General features: G+C 44.7%; 1 protein-coding gene across 2 annotated transcripts; it reads right to left on the bottom strand.

The window, feature by feature from the left end:
- Positions 1-122: 122 nt before the first annotated feature.
- On the bottom strand, positions 123-22,665 carry LOC111854080 (forkhead box protein K1-like). Of its 2 annotated transcripts, none has more exons than XM_023831675.2 (9): positions 21,536-22,665; positions 12,602-12,799; positions 6,714-6,870; positions 6,053-6,199; positions 5,455-5,648; positions 4,879-5,045; positions 4,487-4,756; positions 4,145-4,351; positions 123-3,942 (listed from the first exon to the last, which is right to left on the bottom strand). In XM_023831675.2, the coding sequence occupies exons 1-9, from the start codon at positions 21,880-21,882 to the stop codon at positions 3,740-3,742; spliced, it is 1,890 nt and encodes a 629-aa protein (XP_023687443.1). In that variant the 5' UTR covers positions 21,883-22,665; the 3' UTR covers positions 123-3,739. The 2 variants fall into 2 exon arrangements, with proteins under 2 accessions (XP_023687443.1, XP_072561029.1); XM_072704928.1 differs by lacking the exon at positions 21,536-22,665 and adding an exon at positions 15,086-15,754.
- Positions 22,666-24,000: the final 1,335 nt, after the last annotated feature.

The following is a 24,000-nucleotide window of genomic DNA, read 5'->3' as shown; positions in this document are numbered from 1 at the left end:
AGCCACCACTCAGCTTTACCCCTGCACCCCCTTAAACGGGTGGAGACCTCAACCCACCCAATGCTCAACTTAAAGTTATGCCCTCGGTTGGAAGTGCTTAATATCAAACCACACCACCACTATTATGTTCACAATGTGCATTTATTAAGAAGTTAAAACGTATGGGTTAGTGCTTTGGTTTAACTTTTCCTTGATATAAAGACATTGTCCCATTCAGGCACTTCAGAAGTTGGGTTTTGTTTCACATCCACATGCCGACACAGAGTAAACTTCCTTTTAGATTCACAATAAAACCATGACTGTTGGTGACACAGGGCCTGACAGCAACAGGAAAAACAAGGAGAAAGGTGAAGGCGACTATGAGTAACCTAATGCGAATCTTACCTCCTCCTGTGGGTTCACAGTGGCATATGCAAAGCTCACGTTTCCTGTGACTGTAAGCAAACTGGTGGCCAGACTTTGGGACTCATTAACGCAGTTTGCAAAATAAATAGTAATGAAAATTTTAGGGGATTCTGGACGATTCAAAAACCACTGTGGAACCATCAAGCCTGTTTCAAGGTGCAAGATTGTGAACATTTATTAAAAGCTAGCACTTAAAAACACACCGTAATGTAACTGGTGAACAGCTGTATTCCAGTTTTAAATATGTTGCATGTCTCAGATGTGAATTTTTAACATAACAAATTTTGCATATTTTCCATTAGCTATTTATAGTAATAGGGATATTTAATTAAATTTCAGATTCAAGTATATCTAAACAGTCCTAATACAGTCACACACTTTGAGGGAACACTATGGATTTTTTTTTATTTATTTTTTTATCTACTCTACAACCTTTTACTTACCTGATATACAAAGAAAAAAACAGAATAATATATTAAGTTCCCAAAACTTCCCAATAATCCCAAACAAAATCACCATGATTCCAGGTTGGAATAATCCAGGAAAACAATACAAAAGCCATATTAAATAAAACTGAAATATTGATACTGAGGATGTCTCCAACTCATGTAGATACCGTTTGTAATCCTGTACTTTAATATTACATGGAGGTTAGAAGCCCACTCAGAATCAGGTGCTACTGTAAAGTTTTAAAATGAAAAATATTAAAACCCTACTGGAAATGATATACTTTTTGCAGGATGAGATCCGGATGATTTCACTACACAATGCTCCTGAGCAGAGGCACAAAGCGTTAAACGATGGGGTCTATGCAGAAAGCGTCTTAAATCAAATTTTAGTGACAGAACCTGGCCGAACAAAACATCAGCGAACAACTATGAGGATGAATGATCTGGCAGGATTGAAGGCCGAAATGACACAGGACAGGAAAGCACAGATTTGCACACGACAATCACCTCCAACAGTATTTGTTGTGGAATGATGATGAGTTGCATTACAATGACTGGCTGGTCATCAGTTCCCTAAGTGGAATAACCAGCCAACCAGATCAGTAAGTAGGCAGCTATTTTATGAATACAAACAAATCACAAATAACATCTTTAAAAAAATTAGGATAGCTATTGTTCTACTTAACAGCAATGAGTTTAATGTAAAACAGACAAGAAAACTCCAGGTGAAAACCTGACCAGTATTTAAAGGCTGCTAAGATGGAAAGACTGGCAGAGGCCAAAGAGGACCGGAGGCGAATGGAGCTGGAACCATGCCGAGAGCCGAGTGCAAATGTGCATTTTCACAGTCACCCTTATGCTTCTTTACAGATACAAGTTCAATGGGCATACCCACATTACTGATGCGTTCTTTGTTATAAAAGCATCACAGTAGGTAGCAAACATGTTCAGATAATTATGTGCTCAGCTGTAAAGCCCCCTGACATCTACTTACTAAGGAAAGCTACCAAAACAAAAATCATTACATCTATATACTAATTTTTCCCCCAATCATCAGTATTTCTATGACAGCACAGGTGTCTCCTTAGAAACCATTCATTCAACATAGCAGACTTGGAGCATAAAAAATAAAAGATAAGCGCAGGTCTAGAGCCAGGGGACACCTTGAACGAGAAGCCAAGCCAATACAAGGTTCAAACATGCACAGACACACAGACACTATGGGTAATTCAGAGACACAAACACTCCTGACCAATTTTGGGTAGAACAAGCAAACTCCACAGACACTGAGGCGTCCTCCCATTGAAATCATGACAATCAGAAATTAATCAATCTATGTGACCCCTGGAACCAGGAAAGATTGTTTCAGAGATGGAATTATGGAACATACAACACCGTTGATAGGCCAACCATTTTAGAGCAGGGCTGCCCAATCCGGTCCTTGGGGACCTACAAGTACACGTTTATGCTCTACCAGGAGTTGGGAAGGATAAAAAATGTGGACCGCCTGTGGGCCCCATAGGACTGGGTTGGGAAACGCTGTTCCAGAGCAAAGCATATTTTCATGCCTAGACACAAATCGACATGCTGTGTTTAGCGGTTTGTGTGGACAGAGAGCATTGTGAGGTAATATCCTTAAAATACTGCTGAGTAAACAGACATTCATTTATATGACGTTTAAGAGAAGCTTGTTCATGAATTAAGAACAGATTTTACACCCAAAAATCTCAAAGGCACTCAAAGCTCCTCAGATGTTTTCTAAATTAAATTAGTTTATGAATCCTGATTGAGAACCTTCCCAAATTGCCTGTTCTGTCAGTACGGTGTCTGGTGTAGTTTTCAGACTTATAGCAGTAAATTACATTCATACTTATGCAAAGCAGGTATTGCATTTGAAACCATTTCAGACATATACGTCTACATGAGTATTACACACTGCTGTGATTATTTAAATGTGTTGTCAGATTTGGGGATGTGATCTGCAAGGCATGATTTAAAAAAAAAAAAAAAAAACCTTCACAAATCCCCCTCCTCTGCATAAGTACCCTCACGCTGACGTGTGAACTCCTGCATTTAAGATTCTTATAAACTTATTTTACAAACCACACCCCTTGCCTACCACTTAAAAAAAAAATCCTGCCTTCATCTGCATTTCAAATACTGAACAAAGGCATGGCAGTAAATATGCCTTCCGTGGAAGAAAGGGCAAAACCAAAAGGCATTCATTCAGCGGACTCCATCTTGTGCTATGGGACGAGCAAGGGTCACCAGATGGTGACATTTTAAAGCAGGTGGCTCTACATTTGGTGATTGTTTCTGAAAGATCTGCTGCATGCAGACCTCCTCGCATCTAGGAGTCTCTCAAAGCCTAGTGGTCACTCTGGACGTACTTTTCTATTAAAATGTAACAAATCAAAGTCTGTTTCACACAGAATACCAGCTTGTGCATCATGGTGGTCACACGGGTCCTTGCTTTGCTTTGGTGTCTCCCTGTCTCTATAATTAATGCTTTCATTTCAGAGTCTGAACGCCGTGTGGTTTTGGTCCCACCCTAACCCTACTCCAATGTTTTTTCAGAGAACTTGCAGGTAAAAATGCTTTTCTCTTGGTCCAAAGGGCTGCTTTTACTGCCAGTTGTGAACAGCAGGGTGCGTGTGTGTGTTTTTTAAGGCATGACGAGTCCACAACCTTCGGCTCAAACATCTTCCTATGAAACTATCAAACCTGCATCACCACTGGTATCTTCAGCTAAGGAAGTTATGTTCGTATTAAGAGAGTCTTTCCCAACCCCTTAATGGTTTGACACCTCGGTGTATAGAAAGGGGGGTAGGGGGAGAGATTTAAAGGATCCTGAGAGTTGTCTCTCCTGTTATTTATTATTTTTTTTATTTGCTGGCATCCTGGTTCATCACAATGACCGGCTGAGGCACCGAAGCCATCTTATCATCTTCTGCTCTAGGCCTCTTGGCCTGGGGCTCGCCTGGCACTGTTTCCAGCTCTCTGGCTTCAACACTGGGCGGCCTGTTCAAGGTGACCGGGGAGGAGGTGGAGGCCTGGGCAGCCAGGATCTGAAGTGGATTGGTGACAGCTAACAGGCAGAGGGGGGAAAGGAAGAGGACTAAGTCCAGGACAACTGAAAGCAGTAGTCTGACTACTGACATTGCATGTGTAAAAACAAGAGCAAGAATTTTAAAAAAAATTTCAAAAATCACATAATCACCTTATTAACCAGCTCAGTTTCCTGTGTGTGTGTGTGTTTGTGTGTGTGGGGCAGGGGGGAGGGCAGATACCGTAGATGTTGCTGGTCACACTGGCAACAGGTAGCACGTGTTTGCCATTTTGGGTCACGGCTCGGACCGGTAGCTGGTGCTGACCCAAGGACACCGGCTGCACCGGGAAGGCGCTTTGCAGGCCACCGCCAGCCTGGCTCCCCAGTGCCTGAATGACGCCGCTGCCTGCAGGGGGCGCTGTGTAGCCCCCTTGCAGCTTCTCATCACCTATCGAGACAAGGGTCGAGACACAGCAGCACGGTGAGGCTGGGCGTGCCGAGACACTGTGCTAATATAAGGACAAACTTAGTGAAAACTTTTGATGTGGATGTTTCGCCAACAGCAAACAGTGAGTATACATACCTCTGCTCACTTCAGAGTGCTGTACTGCCCCCTGCTGGTCAGATGCCACAGGGGCACTTGCAAGGAGGTAACCATTGGACGAGCCGGCCGACGTGGTCACCACCCTGACCATGGTGACGGTGGGAGCCTGCTGGACCACGTGCATGGCATGGCCCACGGACTGCTGGGAGGTGACGAGCGAGGCGGGGACGTAGGCCAGGGGCTTGGCCACTATGGCCGAGGGCTGTGGCGGGACGGCCATGATGACCGGCTGGGCACTGATGGGAGAGCCTGTGTATGGAGCATTTACCCAAAGGCATTTATCAAGTCCACGTAGCCCTGAAACATGCCGTACTGTGGTACACCAGACGTCAGGAGCTGAGGGTGCGGTTTCCCAGCATGCTGGGGCTCACCTGGGGCGCTCTGCGAGTAGCGGTACTCAGGCACGGCGGCCAGCTTGGGACCGTGGTTGTGGTCGTGGGGGCTGGGGGAGCCCTCGCGGGACAGTGCCTCGGGGGTCTGCATGCCGCTCGGGTGGGGCGACAGCAGGCCGGAGTGGGTGGGGGAGGCGGGGGCGCTCCTGGAAGGCAAAGGGCCGCCTGGTGAGGTTTACCCAGCTAGTCCAGCAGTGGGGCATTAATTACAGTTCTGGTGTTTTCAGACAGCAATTTTGACATGCAGTTCAAGCTACTCGTTTCATTATTACAAATTATATCAATCTGGGTCACTGCAGGAATCCCAAAACCAGATGTGTGATTGCAGGCTCCCCCGCAAACACGCTGCTACATATGTTCGTAACTGCAAAGGACTATGAGTAAGAGGAGCTAGATCTTCTGAATATGAAGGGGAATTACTATGTGCCACCCAAACAACTGACAACGGTGATGGGGCAAAAAAAAAAACCATGAATGACAAGAGGTCTGAGGGAAACAGCCGATAGGAGGCATCACGTGGTCACCTGACCAGGGCGACGGGGCGAGCGTCGGTACCTGGACGACAGGGGGCCGAAGGGGGTGCGGAAGCAGGACACGCCCCTCTGGCGGCGTTTGCGGAAGGCCTGGTCCACCAGCTTGTCCTCGGACGTGGGGTCGATCCTCCAGAAGGAGCCTTTGCCCGGCTCCTCCTGCGACCGTGGCACTTTGATGAAATAGCGGTTCAGGGACAGGTTGTGCCGAATGGAGTTCTGCCAGCGAGGGAGGGCAGCGGTTATGGAACTGGACACTCAGGGGCAATTCTCAGCCTCTGTTTGTAACTGGGGGGCAATTGGGAAACCTACGCCAGATGTTTAAACAATGTAAAGTTTTAAATTAACAGGCTCCTCTAAGCGAGAGGTCAGAATTCAGGTATCATGATCAAATATCTACATTTTGACGAGTTTGACAGCTCTATGGCTACTTGCACTTCTAGGGAAAAAAAACTTCATTATATTAAATATTTGGTCGTCCTGTCTACTGTCAATGACAATGCTGTTCAATTTGTCAATCTGGTTTCTTGTGTTTTTCAAAATCATGGCCTATCTTCTTAACCACTATACCACCTACTGGCCAAAAGTGAAACCACGCATAACCATTCTGAAGGTGGGCCTACCTGCCAGCCCTTGTCGGCAGTCCTGTAGTAGGGGTAGTGCTTCGTGATATGGGCGTAGATCCCGCTTAGTGTTAGCTGTCTGTCCTGAGCCGAGGAGATGGCCTGGACTATGAGCTGTGCGTATGAGTAGGGTGGCTTGGACTCATCCTGCAGCAGACACAAAGGCATGCTGAGACCCCGCCCAGAAACCCAAAATCCAGTGTTTTGTATACACCTGCATATATTTGTACACATCTGTACATTTTCCTACATGGCAGACTTTGTATATACTTCTGATTCTTGTACGTGCTCTATGCTCCTGCACTTCACTGTAAATTATTATTGCACCATCTGTAAATAATATTCTTGCACTTCTGGTCAGATGCTAACTGCATTTCACTGGTATTGTACTTGTACAGAAGCATGATGACAATGAAATTAATCTAATCCAATCTTGAACCTGGTAACTATGCACAGGGCTGATTTAATGCATCCTGTCTTCCAAAACTGCCCCCCTCCACCCAAAATCCTGTATCACTGGAAACCCCAGTGTTTATGAACAACCCGCTACTGCACTGTTTTCGGTTCTGTGTTGCTACTCTTATACTGACTCCCATGTGCATATATGATGTCAGATGTCATACTAAACGGCTGATTTCTGTCCAGTGAGAGGAATCCCCACCTTGGGGCCATCGCCTTCGCACATGTCCGCCTGCTCCTCAGACACAGCCTTGGCAGCAAACTCTGCCACCATCTGCAGATCAGAGGTGATGTTCCTCATAGACCGGTACCCCGAGGACCCTGCCCCGCGAGGACTTGCAGGACAGGAATTGGGAACACTGGAAGGAGAAGATGAATTCCTTAACACAGGGGTCTCCAACTCCAGTCCTGGAGAGCTACTATCCAGTAGGTTTTCTGTCCCACTTGGCTTCTGATGAGCCACACCTGCTCCTGGTATTTACCTGAGAACAGCTGTGGCTCATCAGAAGCCGGATATGATAGAAAACTGGACGGTAGCTCTCCAGGAGACCCCTGCCTTAACAGCAGGGAATCAAAACAACCGCCTGGCCAGTAGATGGCGCCAGAACTGTGGTGTGTGTTTTATATGTGACACATTAACAGGCAGGACCCACTGCGGCCGGACAACAAACTTATTTTCCACTCGGATAATCAATTTATGGATTTTTCATCCCATTGGCATAATTCTTCTAAATATCTTTTTCATAAATCTGTTTAACTAGGAATTCTCACAAATCTCAAAACAGACCACACAAACTACATTAAAAATGTAAGAACTTCGGAGAGGTATTATTTCTCCGTTTGGGTCACAGAGCTCCCACCTTAAAGCTCTTCAGGGTGTGGTGGGCAGCTCTGATATTTCACCCGCGTCTGCAGTAGCCAGACGCCCCGTGCTGTGGGATGCCCGGGCTCAATATACCAAATATACCATGTCAGAGAAGACGGCAGCGACGCCAAGCTTGGGTTTCACCCCGGGAAGAGGGCGCGTTCCCCGCGGGCGCTGCCGCTAGCTGCTCCAGCGAGCACGGTAAATAACGGCTGCTCTTACAAACAGCGACTACCTGCCAGATTTGGCATCTGTTAGATTCGCCGCTATTATGCGCGAGGCCAGCTCAGCCGTAATGGAGATCCAAGACATTAGCCTTATCTGTCACCATGTAAAAGAATACTACCTCAAACACTGATATTCCCACGGGGCAGCTACATAACAGCATAGCCTATCTGTATAAACATACTGTACACACATTTACCCCATTTAACTCCGCAGAGATAAGCCTGTGCCCTTTTGCCCCCACTGGCACCCATGTAATTAATACGCTGAGGAAAGGGCCTTTGGTAACAATGGCACCGGCACTCTGCAGACTCACACAACACTAGTGACACACAACAGCTTATTTGTTATTTTCTTAGGGCCTATATGTGTTTTTTAGAGTGTTTGTGTCATTTTTTACCTTGTGGGGACATTTTAGGGTCCCGCAGTATTATAAAAATCTGCGACTGCAATCAAAAAGCTAAAAATGCCAAAAGTCTTATATTTTGTTTGGTTACTCATGGTTAAGGTTAGGGATCGGTAGGGGTTACAGTGGTCATTGTTGGGATTTGGGTTATGACAACAGAAATCAATGGAGAGTCCCCATAAATATATGAATATATATATATATATATATATATATATATTAGGGGTGGCACGGTTCACAAAACCCACGGTTCGGTTTGTATCACGGTTTTAGGGTCACGGTTTTCGGTTCTGTACGGTTCTTGTTATTTTTTCTTTTAATCTTTAACACTCCAGAAATGTACTTCAGCATATGATATATAGCTTAATTATCCACAATTTAGGATACAGTATTTAAAAAGTTATATCATGTAATCATGCATAAACTGAATTTGACTTGACTTACTGTAAAGCACATTATTAAAATTATTAAACATTATTAATCCCAGAACAGTAATAAAATAAGTCTTGCCTTAACATAAATGCTAAAAGAATAGATCGCTTTAATCGCTATTACAGTTGGGTATGGGCACGCGGTCTTATTTAGAAAACATACAAAAAGAGACGCATATAATGTTTAATCATTCGTTTTGTATTTGTCCGGTCCACGGGGTTAATTTAATTGGGGATCGTTAAAATGATAGATCACCTATCTTGATTAAGCCTGATTCGGTTCGTTATATATATATATATATATATATATATATATATATATGTGTGTGTGTGGAAAAAAATTGGTATTAATTATATTGAATGTTCTTGAGTAATCGATCAAATCAGTTTCTGTGTATGTACAAGACATCAATCTGTAATAGTGCAAAATATGTCCAGTTGATATGTCTAGTATGATCATCTGTCAATAGCCTGTAGGTCTGTGTGGTCAGACACTGTGCAATAAACAGAATTTTTAGGAACATAGCAAATGTTCACATTGCAGCATGGAAGCAGGCTCACTATTACAATGCTGACCGGGGAAGCAGAGGCGAGGAGACCTAGGATCGGGGGAATGCGGGGTTAAATGAGCAAAAGGAACACAGATGAGCGGTAAAGCAGAATTACAATATAATGACCGGACTGGAGAAAGAAACGGAAACGCGGACTAAATACAATGGAGTAATGACAAATTTGACAACAATCAGGAACAGCTGGTAAACACGGGGAATCCACACAGGGTTAGCGAGGGGGCGTGGCACACGGAAAGAACGGACGATCGAGGCATGACACTCACTGGAGTGCTTTGTCACAGATAACTTAATTTTCTTTAACAAAGTGCCTAACCGCACATTAAATAAAGTCACACAACAAAGGTGCACAACATTGTTCAGATGGTGTGCTATCGGTTGGCTGAAATTTAAACGTTTTCTTCAGAGACAGGGTGGTAACGCCGAAAACACGAGCTAAACGCAGCAAACGAAAGGCTAATCGGAAATTACTTACTTTACCGGAACTACGTCACACCGTTCTGTGCATATAGCCTATTCTTTCGCGCGAAAGGGAAACACACTGACGTCACATACGGGGCACGAGGCTACATTGCGCATGTCATGAACCGTCGAACCGTGCGACGCATGCATGCTCCGAACCGAGACAAGCGAACCGAACGGTTCGGTTTTTTTTTTATGAACCGTGCCATCCCTAATATATATATATATATATATATATGTGTGTGTGTGTGTGTGTGTGTGTGTGTGTGTGTGTGTGTGTGTGCGCGAGAGAGAGAGAAAGACAGAGAGAGAGAGAGAGAGAGAGAGAGAGAGAGAGAGAGAGAGAGAGAGAGAGAACCAGTCACTGTTGACTGAAATCAAACTGGCCCTAAAGCACAGCATGCATATAGCTCTGGATTTTAACTGGAGATACTTAGTGTACCAAATGACTAGGTTGTAGCGACTGGTCTGCACTGGACCCCCTCCCCCGGCATAAACGGCAGGCACAAGCCAAGCACTCACTGGCACGATTTAGCTGCCCGTTTCCGCCACGCTGGCGTCCTAAGTGGATCCACGTGAGCGGCGAGCCCGGGCTGCCAAAAATACCAGCAATAACGTAAGGTGGTCCTCTGAGCTGCGCTCTGCTCCGCCGTGCGGCTTAAAGGTCGGCCAGCGTGAGCACGTGTTCAAACAAAGGGGCAGGCGTGCACGGTGCACTGGAGAGACCCCGTTGAAGGCTGTAAAGGCTCATTAGCTCCCAGAGAACGAACGCGCTGTTTAAATACGCAGCCAGGGAGTTTTCACGTTCTGCTCTTTATTTCTGCCCCTGGAGTTGATGTTTGCGCCTTGACGTTACACGGCATGTCAAGGAAAAGCACCCTGCTGTTTGGGGAGGATGTTTATGTAGATGCCTTTCTTAAACCACAACTGGGAGATATATGGCATCTGATTTCTGGGTGACCCCTCCAACAGGTTACTGAGAGGGACGGTCTGCAGTCACTGTCCGTCTCCCAGGTGAAGGATGGAAAAACAGCAGGAATCTAAGAGGACAGAAGGGGAGGCAGCTAAGGACAGTGGCTTGATTGATTAGGGCCGACAAGTGCGCTGCTAGTGCTCACTGAGGTCAGGGCTTGGGGGGGTGTGTCTCTGAGGGGTGGAGAAGGGGACTAACACCCCAGCAGCCACTGTGAACCACAACTCTCTTTCCACCAATCAGAACGGGATGACATGAAGGCACTCCATATATGGCAAGTGTATACAGAGAAACATGCACACACAATCACGTGCACATGGTCACATGGGAAGCAAAGCAACAGAGCAGCAACGAGGGCCAGATCTCGCTGAAAGGCAAGAGCAACTTCCCCACACAGAGAAAGCTTTGTGGGGGAATGGGTGCGACTTGAAGACTATGAAAATGGCTGCAGATGCAAAGTGTGCTGGATAATGATGGAAGTAAAAAAAATTAGTCCATTCAAATGCACAGCTTCCACAATATTTGTTATTATTTTTGCACTTAGTTTGCTTTTTCCCCTCCATTTACTAGCGAGGCTGCCTTAAAGCAGAGGCAGGGGGACGGGCGAAACAGGGGACACGGCTGCAACCCCCCCCCCCCACACACACACACACACACGCAGGCAGGCCAATGGGGGCGCCACTCCAGTGAATGGGCCATGGTTAACCAGACGGCCATTTCCCAGCACACACAGATCTCCAGTTCTGCTGCTGCATGACGGTGATACGCATCACAACAGCCAATAAAAACATATCAGGCCAAAGGAAAAAACGTTTTCCTAAGTGCCTTTAAGAGCAGACAACAAATTTCCAGAGCAAGTCTGGAGGACAAAACTAGCGGCACTTTTCCACTGGCATCCTGGAACCAAGCCGTATCTGACCTGCGGACAGACACTAGTTACAGCTCAGTTCCAGCTCACTGTGGTTTTCCACCGCGAAAGGGCTGGCTTGGCAAAGGCACTGTCAAGTTTGGAGAGCAACAATGACGTAAAACCAAAGAGGTGTTTATTTACTGTTCACGCAGCGTACCTCATGATTTACTATGTACTAATTTCCACTAGCACATCTGAGAAATGCCGTGATACATTAGCATCCAACGCAAGTGGAATTATTTGCATTATGTTGCGTACATTTGCATTACAAATCCATTCTATTCAGCTGTTCCAAGTACTTTTCCCAAGTAGGAGGTTGGAAATTTTCAAGTTCCGAAGGAATGCATCAATGTATCACAATGTGCGATGCTACAGATAAATAATATATAGAATATACCCTTTATTCCTGCAGATAATCCATGCACATCGATGCAGATCACTGATTATTTCAACCAATCACACAACCAGTTGATGACGCATACAGTTCAGTGTAGAGATGCTGCTCCAGTGTGAGCACGAGCTGGACACGGCTTACATACTTTACAATGGAATACCGTCTCTTTACGGTACAGCTCAGTTTTTGGTGGCAGTACAAAAGCGCCAGAGGTCTTTGCATCAGAATAACCCTCCAAGATGAACCAGAGGGGCTCTCTGCTGCATCTTCTCAGTGGGATTTTCAGAAATAATTAAACTACTTGACTTGTCCACTTCTCAGACCTAGTTTTATCAAGGCTGAAATAGATCAGTAATTTGACCGCTCTTTACCACCTTGCAATTCAAGCCAAACAGAATTATGAGCCTGTTAACGTTACGCGTGTCAGGCTCCTCTGTCACGGCTTCCGGACAGAGGTGACGACCTCCTGACCCCACGCGATAACTTCTCAAAACGACATCAGCCCCCGATCTGTATCAATTTTGGCAGAATCGTAAAACCGGCACAAATTACACAAAAGCTACTACAAGCACGACAATCGGGTTACGAGGAGCAGATATCTAAAGCCAGTACCACTATTTTGCCTCATTGATAGTTTGGGATACACTCCTCAATTTAATTTAAGTCAATTCTAGCCACAAAAGTCAGCCACTGCTTTCAGCACACCAACTTAAAACTGTTAATGAATTAAGTGTTATCTCAGGGGTGAATCTGCTCGTGTGTGGAAGTTAAGTCAGTTTAGTGCTAGCGGTTCACTCATGATCACGGTCGTTTTCCCCGCAGCGGTGAAGGGCTCGTTCCGGCCAGAACTCCCACCTGATTGTTCCCGTTGGAGAGGGTAGCGGGCTCATCATGCTCCTGAAGTCGGTGTCGGGAATGTTGATTTTCAGAGGCGAGATCTGGGGGTAGAGCAGCCTTACAGGGGACAGCGCCCCCTCCTCCTTGCAGGCCTCTTTGTGGTACAGCGCCGTGAACTGAATCTTGATTGACGTGCTGGGGAAGCGAAATGTACACCTGGGAGAGACGGGGCAGGATAAAGGGGAACCGTGTAAACGCACTGGGAGGCATTTTGAAGGAGACATCTATACATTACAGCAAGAATCCTAGCTACAAGCATGAAGTTTGATTTCGCTGAGGAATTTCCACCAAAAATGCTACATATAACACTGCATGGTACAGCTGGACAATTAATCAAATTTTAAATTTCAATTATGACGATTATTATGCTGGCTTCCAATGATTATTCAAAGCAAAATAACAGAGATAAAATGATGCTCCCATTTTGTCTTCTGTTATAAATCAAGTGGACTCCATTCCAGCCACTTTGAATGGGTTTCTGAATTATATTTAAAGTTTAAGGAAATCCAATGTTAAAAAGATTTTTTTAAAACTTAATAAAAAAATAAATGCATTTTTCCCCAAAGTTAAGGAGTAATTCCGTTAAATATATGTGATCTCAGTCAAAAATAATCGTAATTATGATTTTTGCTATCATTGAGCAGCCCTACTGCATGTCATAATACAAAGAAATGTTTATACCAAATTTACACAGACAACTAACTTTTGGCCATCACAATACGCATCTCGTTAATATTTTAGGGACATTACTATTCTGCCTACCAAATTATTGGGTAAGTAAATACCCATATAGTACGGAAAAACTGGTGTCCGGACAGGTTTCACCCATCATCTAAAGTCCTAGTGATTACCGCACATACTCCATATAATTGCGATTACTTTGTGATGTGATCACAACAGCCCTTCTTGCACATTTGCGCGCACTTTGTTTAATGAGATTTTCCACTGAATGCTACTTCAACCTCTCAAAACTTTGACTTTACAAAGATTGCAAATCGCTGTGCTACTAGTTGTTATTAAAAGCGTAAAATACTTCCAGATCGTAAGCGTCTTATCTGATGGTCTTACGCTCCTCCTACTGCAAAGGGCAGGAAACTGATTTAACAAGAAACGGGAGTAATCTTTTTACAGACGGATTTATTTAGTTTTCAGCAGTCACACATGGCCGATACCCGATCTGTCTGATTGGGTATGGATCGGTGCAGATACCGATCCCGAATACTGGATCAGCGCATCTCTAACAGTCAATGTTGTGTTTTAAAGGATGGATGAAAAAGGAGCCATGATGGAGGCAGGTCTGGGTGGAGTGCCCACTCTTCCATTGCTGTCAAAGCTGAGCTGAGTGGGGGGGTGTTTACACAAACACCGGCCTTGCCGTGGCAGTGGAGTGGGTTTGGCTGGGGGCCCTGGGACTCTGCCACGAGGACACTTTTCATGGCCCCCTCTGTAAAAGTCGGCCACCAGGGGGCAGGACAGCTAAGGGGCCACCTCACTTAGAAGGCAGTGAGCCGAATCCCACTCTGTTCCCATTATCAAGGGGATGACAGGAGGCTTGGGATGGCCTGGGGACCTCGATCACATCAGCTGAAAGCATCATCTCAGCAAAATTACACGGCAAAAGGGGAGATAATGATGTTTTTCAACATTAAATAGCACCTACTGCAGCAAATAGGTTTTTGCAACCTTTCCTCCAGCGTATATTAAGATAATTCTGAGCAGCTTAGTTAACTGCAAAGTCTTTGGAAACTTCTACAGTAACAGGGAAAACTTATGTCTTATATTCTTATATTTCATTGTATTACACTAACAAACACTATTGTTGAATTTACATAGAAAGACAACTGCTGCACTAAACCAATTATATTGCTAACATTATTTAGCTGTTCCCATGGTGTTTACGGCAGCAAATTATGCAGGTGGAAATTAGGGCTGCTCAATTATGGCAAAAATCATAATCACGATTATTTCATTCAATACTGGGATCACAATAATTCTACATGAAATATCATGCATTTATTGAACTTTAAAAAAAAAAAAGAAAAAAAAAAAGACAATTGTACATACTGTCCTTGCACTTTTAATGGTGCATTTCCTTGAATTCAAAATATTATTCAACAAAGAAAAATTAAAAGGGCGCTCTGGTCTAATAAGACAAAACGTGAGCATCACTGTGAAACAAAATGGAGCACAAGTAATCGTTTAATCTTGATTAATAATTGCTGGGAGCCAAATTTGTAAAGGAAATTAAAATTCGATCCTACTAGAAATGCTGATGAGATTTGTCATTTAATTGGGATTTCACAGAGGAATAAACAAGATGCCCCAGGGGGATGGGATGGAGATCAGTGCTTGGCACTTAAGGGAATCCATAAATTCATGCAACACGGTGTTTTAAAACATTTTAACAAGAACCTCAATACTGTAATGGTTTACAATCTTTACAGTGAATGCTGCTCTGCACACTCAGGTCCGGTCAGGTTGGGGAGCACATGCTGATGCTGCAGGTGTTGTCCAGGCATCTCCTTGGCCTGGTCCAGCTTCTCGGGTCCTCAGCAATGAGGATCCTTGCAAGCCGGATCACCCTCAGGGAAAAGTGCCACATGGACGTAGTGCCGTAACTGACACTACCTCACAATGCAGGTAATGTGCCTCATTCAGGACTCCTCTGGCAACCGCTCATTTGACACAAAGTCAAACCAGCGGTACCCAAGGATTCTCCGAAGAGTCACAGTACCAAATGAGTCCAGTCTTCGTCTCAGTTCACTGGATAGTGTCCATGTCTCACAGCCATACAGCAAGACAGGGAGCTCCAGGACACTAGACCTTCGTCCTCTTGCAAAGATATCGGGAGCGACCTCAAGACCCCCTATGATCTCCCAATTAGGGATGGGCATTTTTGATCATATTTCATTTCGAGTAATCCACAGTTTTGAGAAACGAGTACTCGATTAAATCGGGGGTGGAGTTTAAGCAAGGGGCGGGGCGTTTGCGTCACAGTATACAGTAAACATTTAAAAGAAGTAACAGCATGAGGTGAAGCTGAAGCGCTTTTTCTACATGACGCATTGTATATAAAATTAATCACATAGCCTAGGTACATAAATATGTAAATGTTATATTACAAATTGTATTTATCTACACAAAATGCATGTGAGCTTGAACTACGTGCCAATCAAAGTAGTGGATGCGCTTCTCCCGTTACTTTAAAACAACGGCAACTGAAGCCCCGCAATCCTTGCAGTGACCGTTTTGCGCGATGGGACAGTATAGTGGGGCTCATCGTAATTCATTAAACGTTTAAAACCTTCACCTTCAACAAAACTAATAGGCAGCAAGTCTTCTGCTGTCATTTCTGCTATTAACTGCGTCATCATCTCTGCCCGGCCTTTGTCGCATTTCTGTCTGATGGTGAAATCTCTTATGCTCGTCTGACTGCTGGTAGTGGCATCGGCATCATCTGCTTTTTTGTGTTTATGTGCAAGATGATCGAACACGTTGTGGAGTTGTAGACGACTGTGGCGCTGCACATCTTACACTTGACTGTTTTTTCGTCAAGTTTTTCCAAAGTGTTGCCAGACATCGCTGCGCGCTTTAGAAGCCATTTTCGCTCTGTGCTCCAGTCTTGTCACTAGACCGCAACTTCTCACAGCCGTAACCAATCAAATATCAGACTACCGCCCAAATACCAGCATAACCAATCAGAAAGAATGAAAGTAGTTTAATTTAAAAAAATGCATTTTTAGAGCCAATCGATCGTCATTTTCATGCTCGATCGTCGCTGATGGGTTCCAGTAATCGATATATCGAGTACTCCTGCACATCCCTACTCCCAATCTGTCTGCTGACTTCAGAAGAAGAGTCACCAGTGACGTTCTCCCCGCAGACAGACACACTACTGATGGCTGTGCCTAAGTCATTATAGGCCTGAATCTTGGTTGTAATCCAGGACACTTGCAATCCCAAACATTCAGAATCCTCACTCAGTCTCTCAAGAGCCCCAATAAGAGCCTCCATTGACACAGTATCGTCGGCAAAGTCAAGATCAGTAAAACTTTCTTCACCAACAGATGCCCTAACAACCACTGGACCCCATGACCCTGACCAACACCCAGTCCATGCAAGCACTGAACAGAGAAGAAGCAAGAACACACTCCTGATGAACCACAAAATCAACTAAAAGAGGTTCTCCCTCCATTCTGCACAGCACCCATAGTACCAGTGTACAGGCCGGCCATGATGGCCAGAAACTTTGGGGGGATTCAGCAAAGTCTCAGAATGTCCCATTCGAGGCAACTCGATCAACTGAGTCAAACACTGTACGAAAATCAACAAAGGCTGCGAAAAACCGAAATTCAGGCTTGCGCTCAATGAGAACCATCAGTGCCAGGATGCGGTCGATGGTAGACATATTAGGTGTAAAACCAGACTGCTGCGGTCGCTGACAGACAAGCAAATGATCATGGATCCCGTTAAGGATGACCCTAGCAAGGACCTTACCTGGCACTGAGAGCAGTGTTATCCCCCAGTTGTTGCCGCAGTCCAGGTGATCACCCTTCCCTTTCCAGATAGGGACTACAAGTCCCATTTTCCAGTCAGTTGGGAAGATGCCTGTCTCCTAAATGGAAGCACAGATTGCCTGCAGTGCCAGGAGGACAGCCTTACCACCAACCTGGAGAAGTTCACCCCGGATACCTCAGAGCCCTGCGGCCTTCCCTCCCCCCAGCTGATTCACCACCCGTGCAATCTAAGTGAGACTGGGTGGTTCATAGCTGATTGGAGAGTCAACCCCAAGAACCGTGGACCCAGAGATGTCCAGTGTCCTAGCTGGAGGATCAGCTTTAAACAGCTGCTCAAAGTAGCCGGCCCTGCGAGTCACAACTGCAGTGTCGTCCGTAAGAACTGTTCCGTCTCCTGCCCCGACTGCAAGTTTCTGAGGAACAGATTCAGATGTGCATCATGCCTCGATCCCCCTGTAAGCAGGACGTGGGTCACTAGACCGCAGATGATGTGCCACCTGCTCCCAAATTCGTCTAACAAACGCCTCCTTATCGGCCCTCAGACTCCTCACAGCCGTCCTCCTCAGTTCCTGGTAGAGACTGAAGTTGCCACAAGTCATGTGCTGTGACTCCTCTTGATAATATCCTGCACATTCTAATTAGATAAAGATTTTTTTTGTAGGTACACAAGTCTGGACTGCAATATTGGCTGTTTAGCGGTTTTAAGTCAAAAGGTTTCATTTTCCTGGGTTAACCACACATTTCAGCCCACAATGGGCAAAATCAAAACAAGGATAGCTCTCTCTCTCTCTCTCTCTCTCTCTATCACTTTCCATCACACACACACACACACTCTCTCTCTCACCTGAAGTCCACCCTAACAATTGCACAAAAAGCTGAACATGTGTGATGAGAAGATGCACCGTTTGTTTGGACTCGGCTGGCATGTCGACCCGGCCGGACAAGCCCGGCTTTAGGAGCGGAAGCGGAGACACAGGTGCACAAACGCTAACACCACACTAAAGCTCAAGGTCTCACAGTAACAACAAACCGCACACTAAATCTATCCCCATGGTCATGTGACCACAACCCACAATCTGGAAATACCTATCCGCATGGCTTCAATGAAGTGAAGTCTATATAAACCTCAGCTACAGGAAGACATAGGAGCTAAAACGGGATTCTTTCACACCATTCAACAAATACAAGCCCAGCTTCCAAACGACTGCACTTCAAGTATTGCTAATCACAGACCTGCTCCCATTCTTGCTTTGGTTGTGCAGCCAAACTGGTTAAATCTAGATCTAAGTAAACGCATTCGCTGTAATCTCCGCCAGCCTACTATCCAGCCCTGTGAAATACCACAGCCATAAATACTGGAAGATCTGGACGAAGTCCAGCCATGGCTGAAAGAGTCCACAAGTTCACGTGGTTCCCCTGACCCACCTCTCCTGTAATCAGCCACATGGGGTCCATGCTGCCCATTTGACCGAAAATAAACGCTCACTGGTATCCTGAAGCCTCCTCTATCTCCACCACTGACATCTCCTCACTTTTTAATCAAAAGGACTAAGCTGGAGAAGAAAAAAAGAGAGGAAAAAAATGGCAGCGGAAAATGACGACCTTTAATTCCTGTACCCCAGATGCCTTTCCCACCAACCAGTCCTTCCGAAAGCCACCCTGCAGAGGTTTCTATGCAGCCCTCGCGCACGTCCCGTACAGAGCTGGCCTTGCCCCGTCGGGGGAGACGGCTTTCTGTTTGGGTTTCGTATTTGCTTGCTGCACAAAAAAGTCCCAAATGAAGGAAGCCAGGACCTGCCTTCAAAGGTCCCAAAACTTTCTTTCAAGACCCCCCCCCCCCCCCCACAAAGAAATGGGAAATTTAAAGCCCTAACCCTGTCAAATCTGCTACTCCACAATGCCCGCTAATAAAGTACACTATATTTTAATACTTATATACTCTTCCCATTTGCAATTCTACTTAAACTGTAAGTTTACTCCCGTGGCTGCATGGACAATACAGACAAGACACCCATGCCTTCAGTCCATATTTGGCTCCTGAACATCTCCCACCTAATCACTGTATCAAGAAAGGAAAAAAACAATTATAATACTTCTACAATTTTACAAATTAAGGCTATAAACCTCCAAAATCAGATCAAACAGTTTGCGGCACAAAAAAAATACAGGGTTCTGTAATTAAAACTTTATTGCACTAAGGTTGATGTTTATCATAAAAGTGGGGAAAGGATCTATTGCTTGCAAATAGATCAGGGCTGTAACGGTGCAAGTATTCATTGTATACCGTTTGGTTTGGAATGCACAATGAAACAAATTAATACATTTCTTGTCATGGATGTAACCTAAATTCACAAGCAGATGTTCAACACAACAAAAAATGCTAATTGTGGCTGTGAGTATGTTACAGCTAATGCTGGTTACTGTGGGAGCTAGAAGATCCTCCCACATCACTAAAATCTGTAGATTGGGAACACTGTAGTTTCCAAAAAATTACACCAGCACTGGGGACCAAGAATGTCTGTTATACCAAACGCAGACATGGCATTTAAAGAGCTATTGCCAGGAAATACAGACCGGGCTAAAAAAATATATATTTTTTTTTAATTACTAAGGCTAATATTGGATGTTTAATGTGACAGATATAGGACCATAGACTGTAGCAGAGAACACATGATCTAAACGGGATTTAGTTCATTATGATTCTTACGATGCAGCCTTATTTTTTAATTATTTAACATATTTATTTTTACAATGTGCAAATTGGCTTAGGTTTTGTTATACAGACCCATTGCCTTAAGTTTGGATTACAATTGTTCCTAATTGGGTTTGCAGTTTTAATAATAAACTATTTAACAACAAATTGCACCGAGTCCTGAACTCAAAAGTGTGGCTTTTACCGAACTGTGAATTTTGTGTACCATTACACCCATAAGATAGATGAAGTATTTTGCCATGTTGTTTTACCACATTTTCACCTTTACAATACACCTCAGTTCTCACCTGTGTAAAACTGGAAAGGTACGTGGGATCTGAAGTGAAGTAAAACATTGGTAAACATGCAGAGACACCAGCTTCCATAACCCTGTCCCCTTAATGTACACAGAAAAATGATAAAAGCAGATAGCTTAGGGGCTGAGGAACTGACCTTCAGACTGTGTTAAAAATCACCCAGAGACACCCCATTTAGTAAAGCATGAAGCGTGGAGCGGGAGATGAAATGTGCATTTAAGTCCTTTTGTGCAGATAAATGTGAAATAGTTCCTGAAAATATGTCATTTTTTCCATCCATTTTGCAAGCAAAAAAGACTGCAGCACATTTAGATATACCTAAAGGTTAATCACTCAAATATAAAAAAAACTCACATGAGAATCAAACAATGTTAGTATAATATAAAAGCAAAGCATAAGAATAATCTTTGTCAGAATTACTATTTCGGACAGGGATATTATTTATTTCATTATTATTTAATGAAAATTCTTTTCATTGCTCATTTGTCTTCATGTTGAATCCATGCGAAGATTGAAAACATAAAGGTAAATATTTTAAATAATCTTTTAAAAACTACAGACTGAACAGGCAGTGACATCCTAACTTAACTTGACAGGATTAGCCAACACATTGGGACTGGGACCGGTCAAAATGGTTTCGTTTTGTGTCACACTGAATAAATGGGAAACGAGTTCATTCACATGGACAGACACTGATACCAATGCAGTTTACATTCGGCATTTTTATATTAGTTCAGCTTTACAGCTACCAGAAGACACGCAGCTCAGCAACATAACAATATTTCACACACATTTGTCCGAAGAATTATTTTAAAAATCTGTATATTTTTGTTTAATTTGACGTTATATTAAAATACTTTAAACGTGACAAATGCATGCCATTCGACATTCGTCAAGTGTTTTGAAACGCCTGTGAAAGTATGGTTGTGCTGTTTATTAGAGTATGTACTGATTAAATCACAAGTTTGTTTGCACGGCTGGATTCCCATTTCAAACAGTAGTTTTATGTTTTTATTAGTGAAATATTTGTGATCGTTACTTCTACCAGCTGCCACAGTTCCCGTCTATTGACTTCTCGTTATATTATCTGCAAGCTCCAAGGGCAGGCCGGTTACAGCAGATCTACCGCTTTCCAGGAAGCGAAATGCGGCACCGCAATCCCCTCAGGTCGGTGCGTAATGTGCAAAAAAAAAAAACAGATTGCAGTTACTGCAAAAATCACCTTAAGCTGGCGACACATTAACGTGTTTTTATGTTAATATTAGTAAATGGGGTGGCTGAATAGCACTGTAAACGGAGCATTTTCTTCTTTTTTTAACTTTACCCAAGTCCCCCAGCCCCGCGGACCCCCCGGTCCCAGACTCACTCCCGTGGCAGCTGCAGGGGAGGCGCCCCCCTCCGCTGGAAGACGCCGTCCACGAAAACGCCGTTCTTGCCCAGGCAGCGCAGGTAGAAAAAGGGATCCTCGAAGGTGATCTGGAAATGCCGCCTGGAGATGAAGCTCGAGTGGCCCATGCTGACGTCCACGGAGCCGTGCGACGAGTTGCGGCCCACGGTGATCACTTTGTGGCGCATGGCGAACTCCAGGTCCCTGCCCTCCAGGCGCGCCAAGGCCGGCGGCAGGATCGCAGCCGAGACCGGCATGGGGCTGCGGGGGGCGGACTTCAGGGCCAGCAGAGCCCGAGCTCCGGTATCCTCCTCGAAATCGGCCATCTTCTACTCCGAAAATACACCGGGAACTGCAGCCGTCTCGGTGGGAACAGCTAGCCGCCGCATGGGCCGGGCTGCCGCAAACACGCGTGCCGGAGCGCCCGGAGTCGGGGCTCACTGCTGGGACGTTACGATATCTGCTGCTCGGCTCAGAGGGTCACGGAGCCCTGCATTGTGGGATCCCTCCAAAAGCGTAACTTTTTTTCTTTATTATTAATACTTTTAATTAGCTGCGACAGTGGCAGAAATATAAAAAGGAAATTGTCTGATAAAACCGATTGGTCTTTTTTAAGGTATCCGATGGCACCTGTTCGAGATCAATAACTTAAGATAGATCAAGGCAGGTTTGTATTGCCCTGCAACTTCAGCCGATGCTCACTTGCTGAACATCCTGATGCAGGTGCTTTTATCGCAAGATTCCCGACGGCTAGAAATCGTGATGTCAAGGACAGACTTTCGCCAAGATATATTTAAATACCCGACTAACCGAATTACCAAGAAGGGGTACAGCAAGGAGTTAACAGTCAAGCAGTTCCCGGAACGAGGCGACACGTGCGTTACATGTGGCACTAGCCTAATGACAAGGTAAAACGAAATTTAGCTGTGATTTCTTTTTCACACGCCGACGCTTTTCACTTATCCCGATACTTCCGTCTCGCCATCAAAGTCAAAATCCTTAGAGCGACGATGTTTTCGTGAGATTTGGCGACGACGTCATAGCATCTGCAGCCAGTCCACAGGTTCAGTGTTTATAAACACGAAAAGTACAAGCGACATAAAAAACCTGGCCGGTGGATTTCGAGCAGGAACCGGAAGCAGTAGCGTTCGTTGCTGTCCGCTAGATGGCGGTGTACACTGAGGCACACCAGAATCATCTCACCCCAAGTTCTTTAGATGAGGTCAGCGGTATAGGAACCAGGGAGGATGTATATCCCCCAATATTTCATTTGGATTAATTCACCCCCCCCCCCCCAATAAACAAACATTTTTGGTGCAGGAGGTAGTGCTACCGTTCGGCAACCAGAGGGTTGCAGGTTCGAGCCCCGGGTCCTCCTGACTCCGTCGAAGTGTCCTTGAGCAAGACACTGAACCCCAAATTGCTCCCGGTGAGCTGGTTGGCGCCTTGCATGGCAGCCTCCGCCACCGGTGTGTGAATGTGAGTGTGGATGGGTGAATGTGAGGCATAACTGTAAAGCGCTTTGGTACTCGTAAGAGTAGTAAAAAGCGCTATATAAATGCAGTCCATTTACCATTTACATTTGAATTAAAATGATCAAATTGCATCCTCCAATATTAAACTCTCTCCTATGCCGTTGTGTTCAGCTATCCATCTACTAATTGTTTGTAGCCTACTACTCATACAGCCTATCCCAGTCAGCATAGGTGCACGAAGGGCAGGATGCCAGTTCATCACAAACAGGGATGGGCAGTATTTCTGATGCTTGTATTTAAAACACATATTTCGAGTACAAATTTGTATGTTGAATTTTGTATAAGGCTTACTTCATAAAAATGTAACTTGTATAAAATACTTCGATGCTCAGTTTTTTTGTATTTTGAAAGTACATGAAATACTTTCCTCAAGGGGGGGCATGGTGGCTTCACCCCTCTGGGACCTGGCTTTGAGTGTCTGCCATGACTCCATGTGTCGAGTTTGCATGTTCTCCCCATATCTGCATGGAGTTTCCTGCAGGTGCTCTCAGTGCACCCTCCCCACGCACAGTCTAAACACACACTGAAGTTAATAGGAGTTACCACATTACATGTGAGTGTGCCCTGTAGGGGGCTGGCAAAACATCCTGGGTTAATCCCTGCCTTGCATTACACTCACCTAAAGGATTATTCTTAACATTTACAAATGTAAACTTACACAATAACAATTGAATAATATATACATTTTAGCTGGAACCCCCGCGACCCAGAAGGATAAGTGAGTTGGAAAATGGATGGATGGATGGACATTTTAATGAATTAACCTGTGGAAAAAAAACTAAATTTTTTTACTTAGACTTGTTGCTAAACAAGTATCAAGCTGAGTTATAACTAGATAAACAGACTTCACTGAGAAGAGATGCCATTGTATTACCCATCAAAACACAATTAAATTAGTTTCCATAAACT

This window comes from Paramormyrops kingsleyae, chromosome 22 (assembly GCF_048594095.1).
Source record: "Paramormyrops kingsleyae isolate MSU_618 chromosome 22, PKINGS_0.4, whole genome shotgun sequence".
NCBI lineage: Eukaryota > Metazoa > Chordata > Actinopteri > Osteoglossiformes > Mormyridae > Paramormyrops > Paramormyrops kingsleyae.
The sequence above is the reverse complement of the archived record's forward strand: the minus strand, read 5'-3'. Positions and strand labels throughout refer to the sequence as shown.

What these genes read in the sequence shown, in the direction of transcription:
- LOC111854080 (XM_023831675.2), bottom strand. Translation starts at nt 21,882, where the DNA reads ATGGCCGATTTCGAGGAGGATACCGGAGCTCGGGCTCTGCTGGCCCTG. An exon ending in CTACTCGCAGAGCGCCCCAG is followed by an intron (nt 4,757 to 4,878) that starts GTGAGCCCCAGC and finishes CTCCATACACAG; the next exon opens with GCTCTCCCATCAGTGCCCAG. An exon ending in GCACTCTGAAGTGAGCAGAG is followed by an intron (nt 4,352 to 4,486) that starts GTATGTATACTC and finishes TTGTCTCGATAG; the next exon opens with GTGATGAGAAGCTGCAAGGG.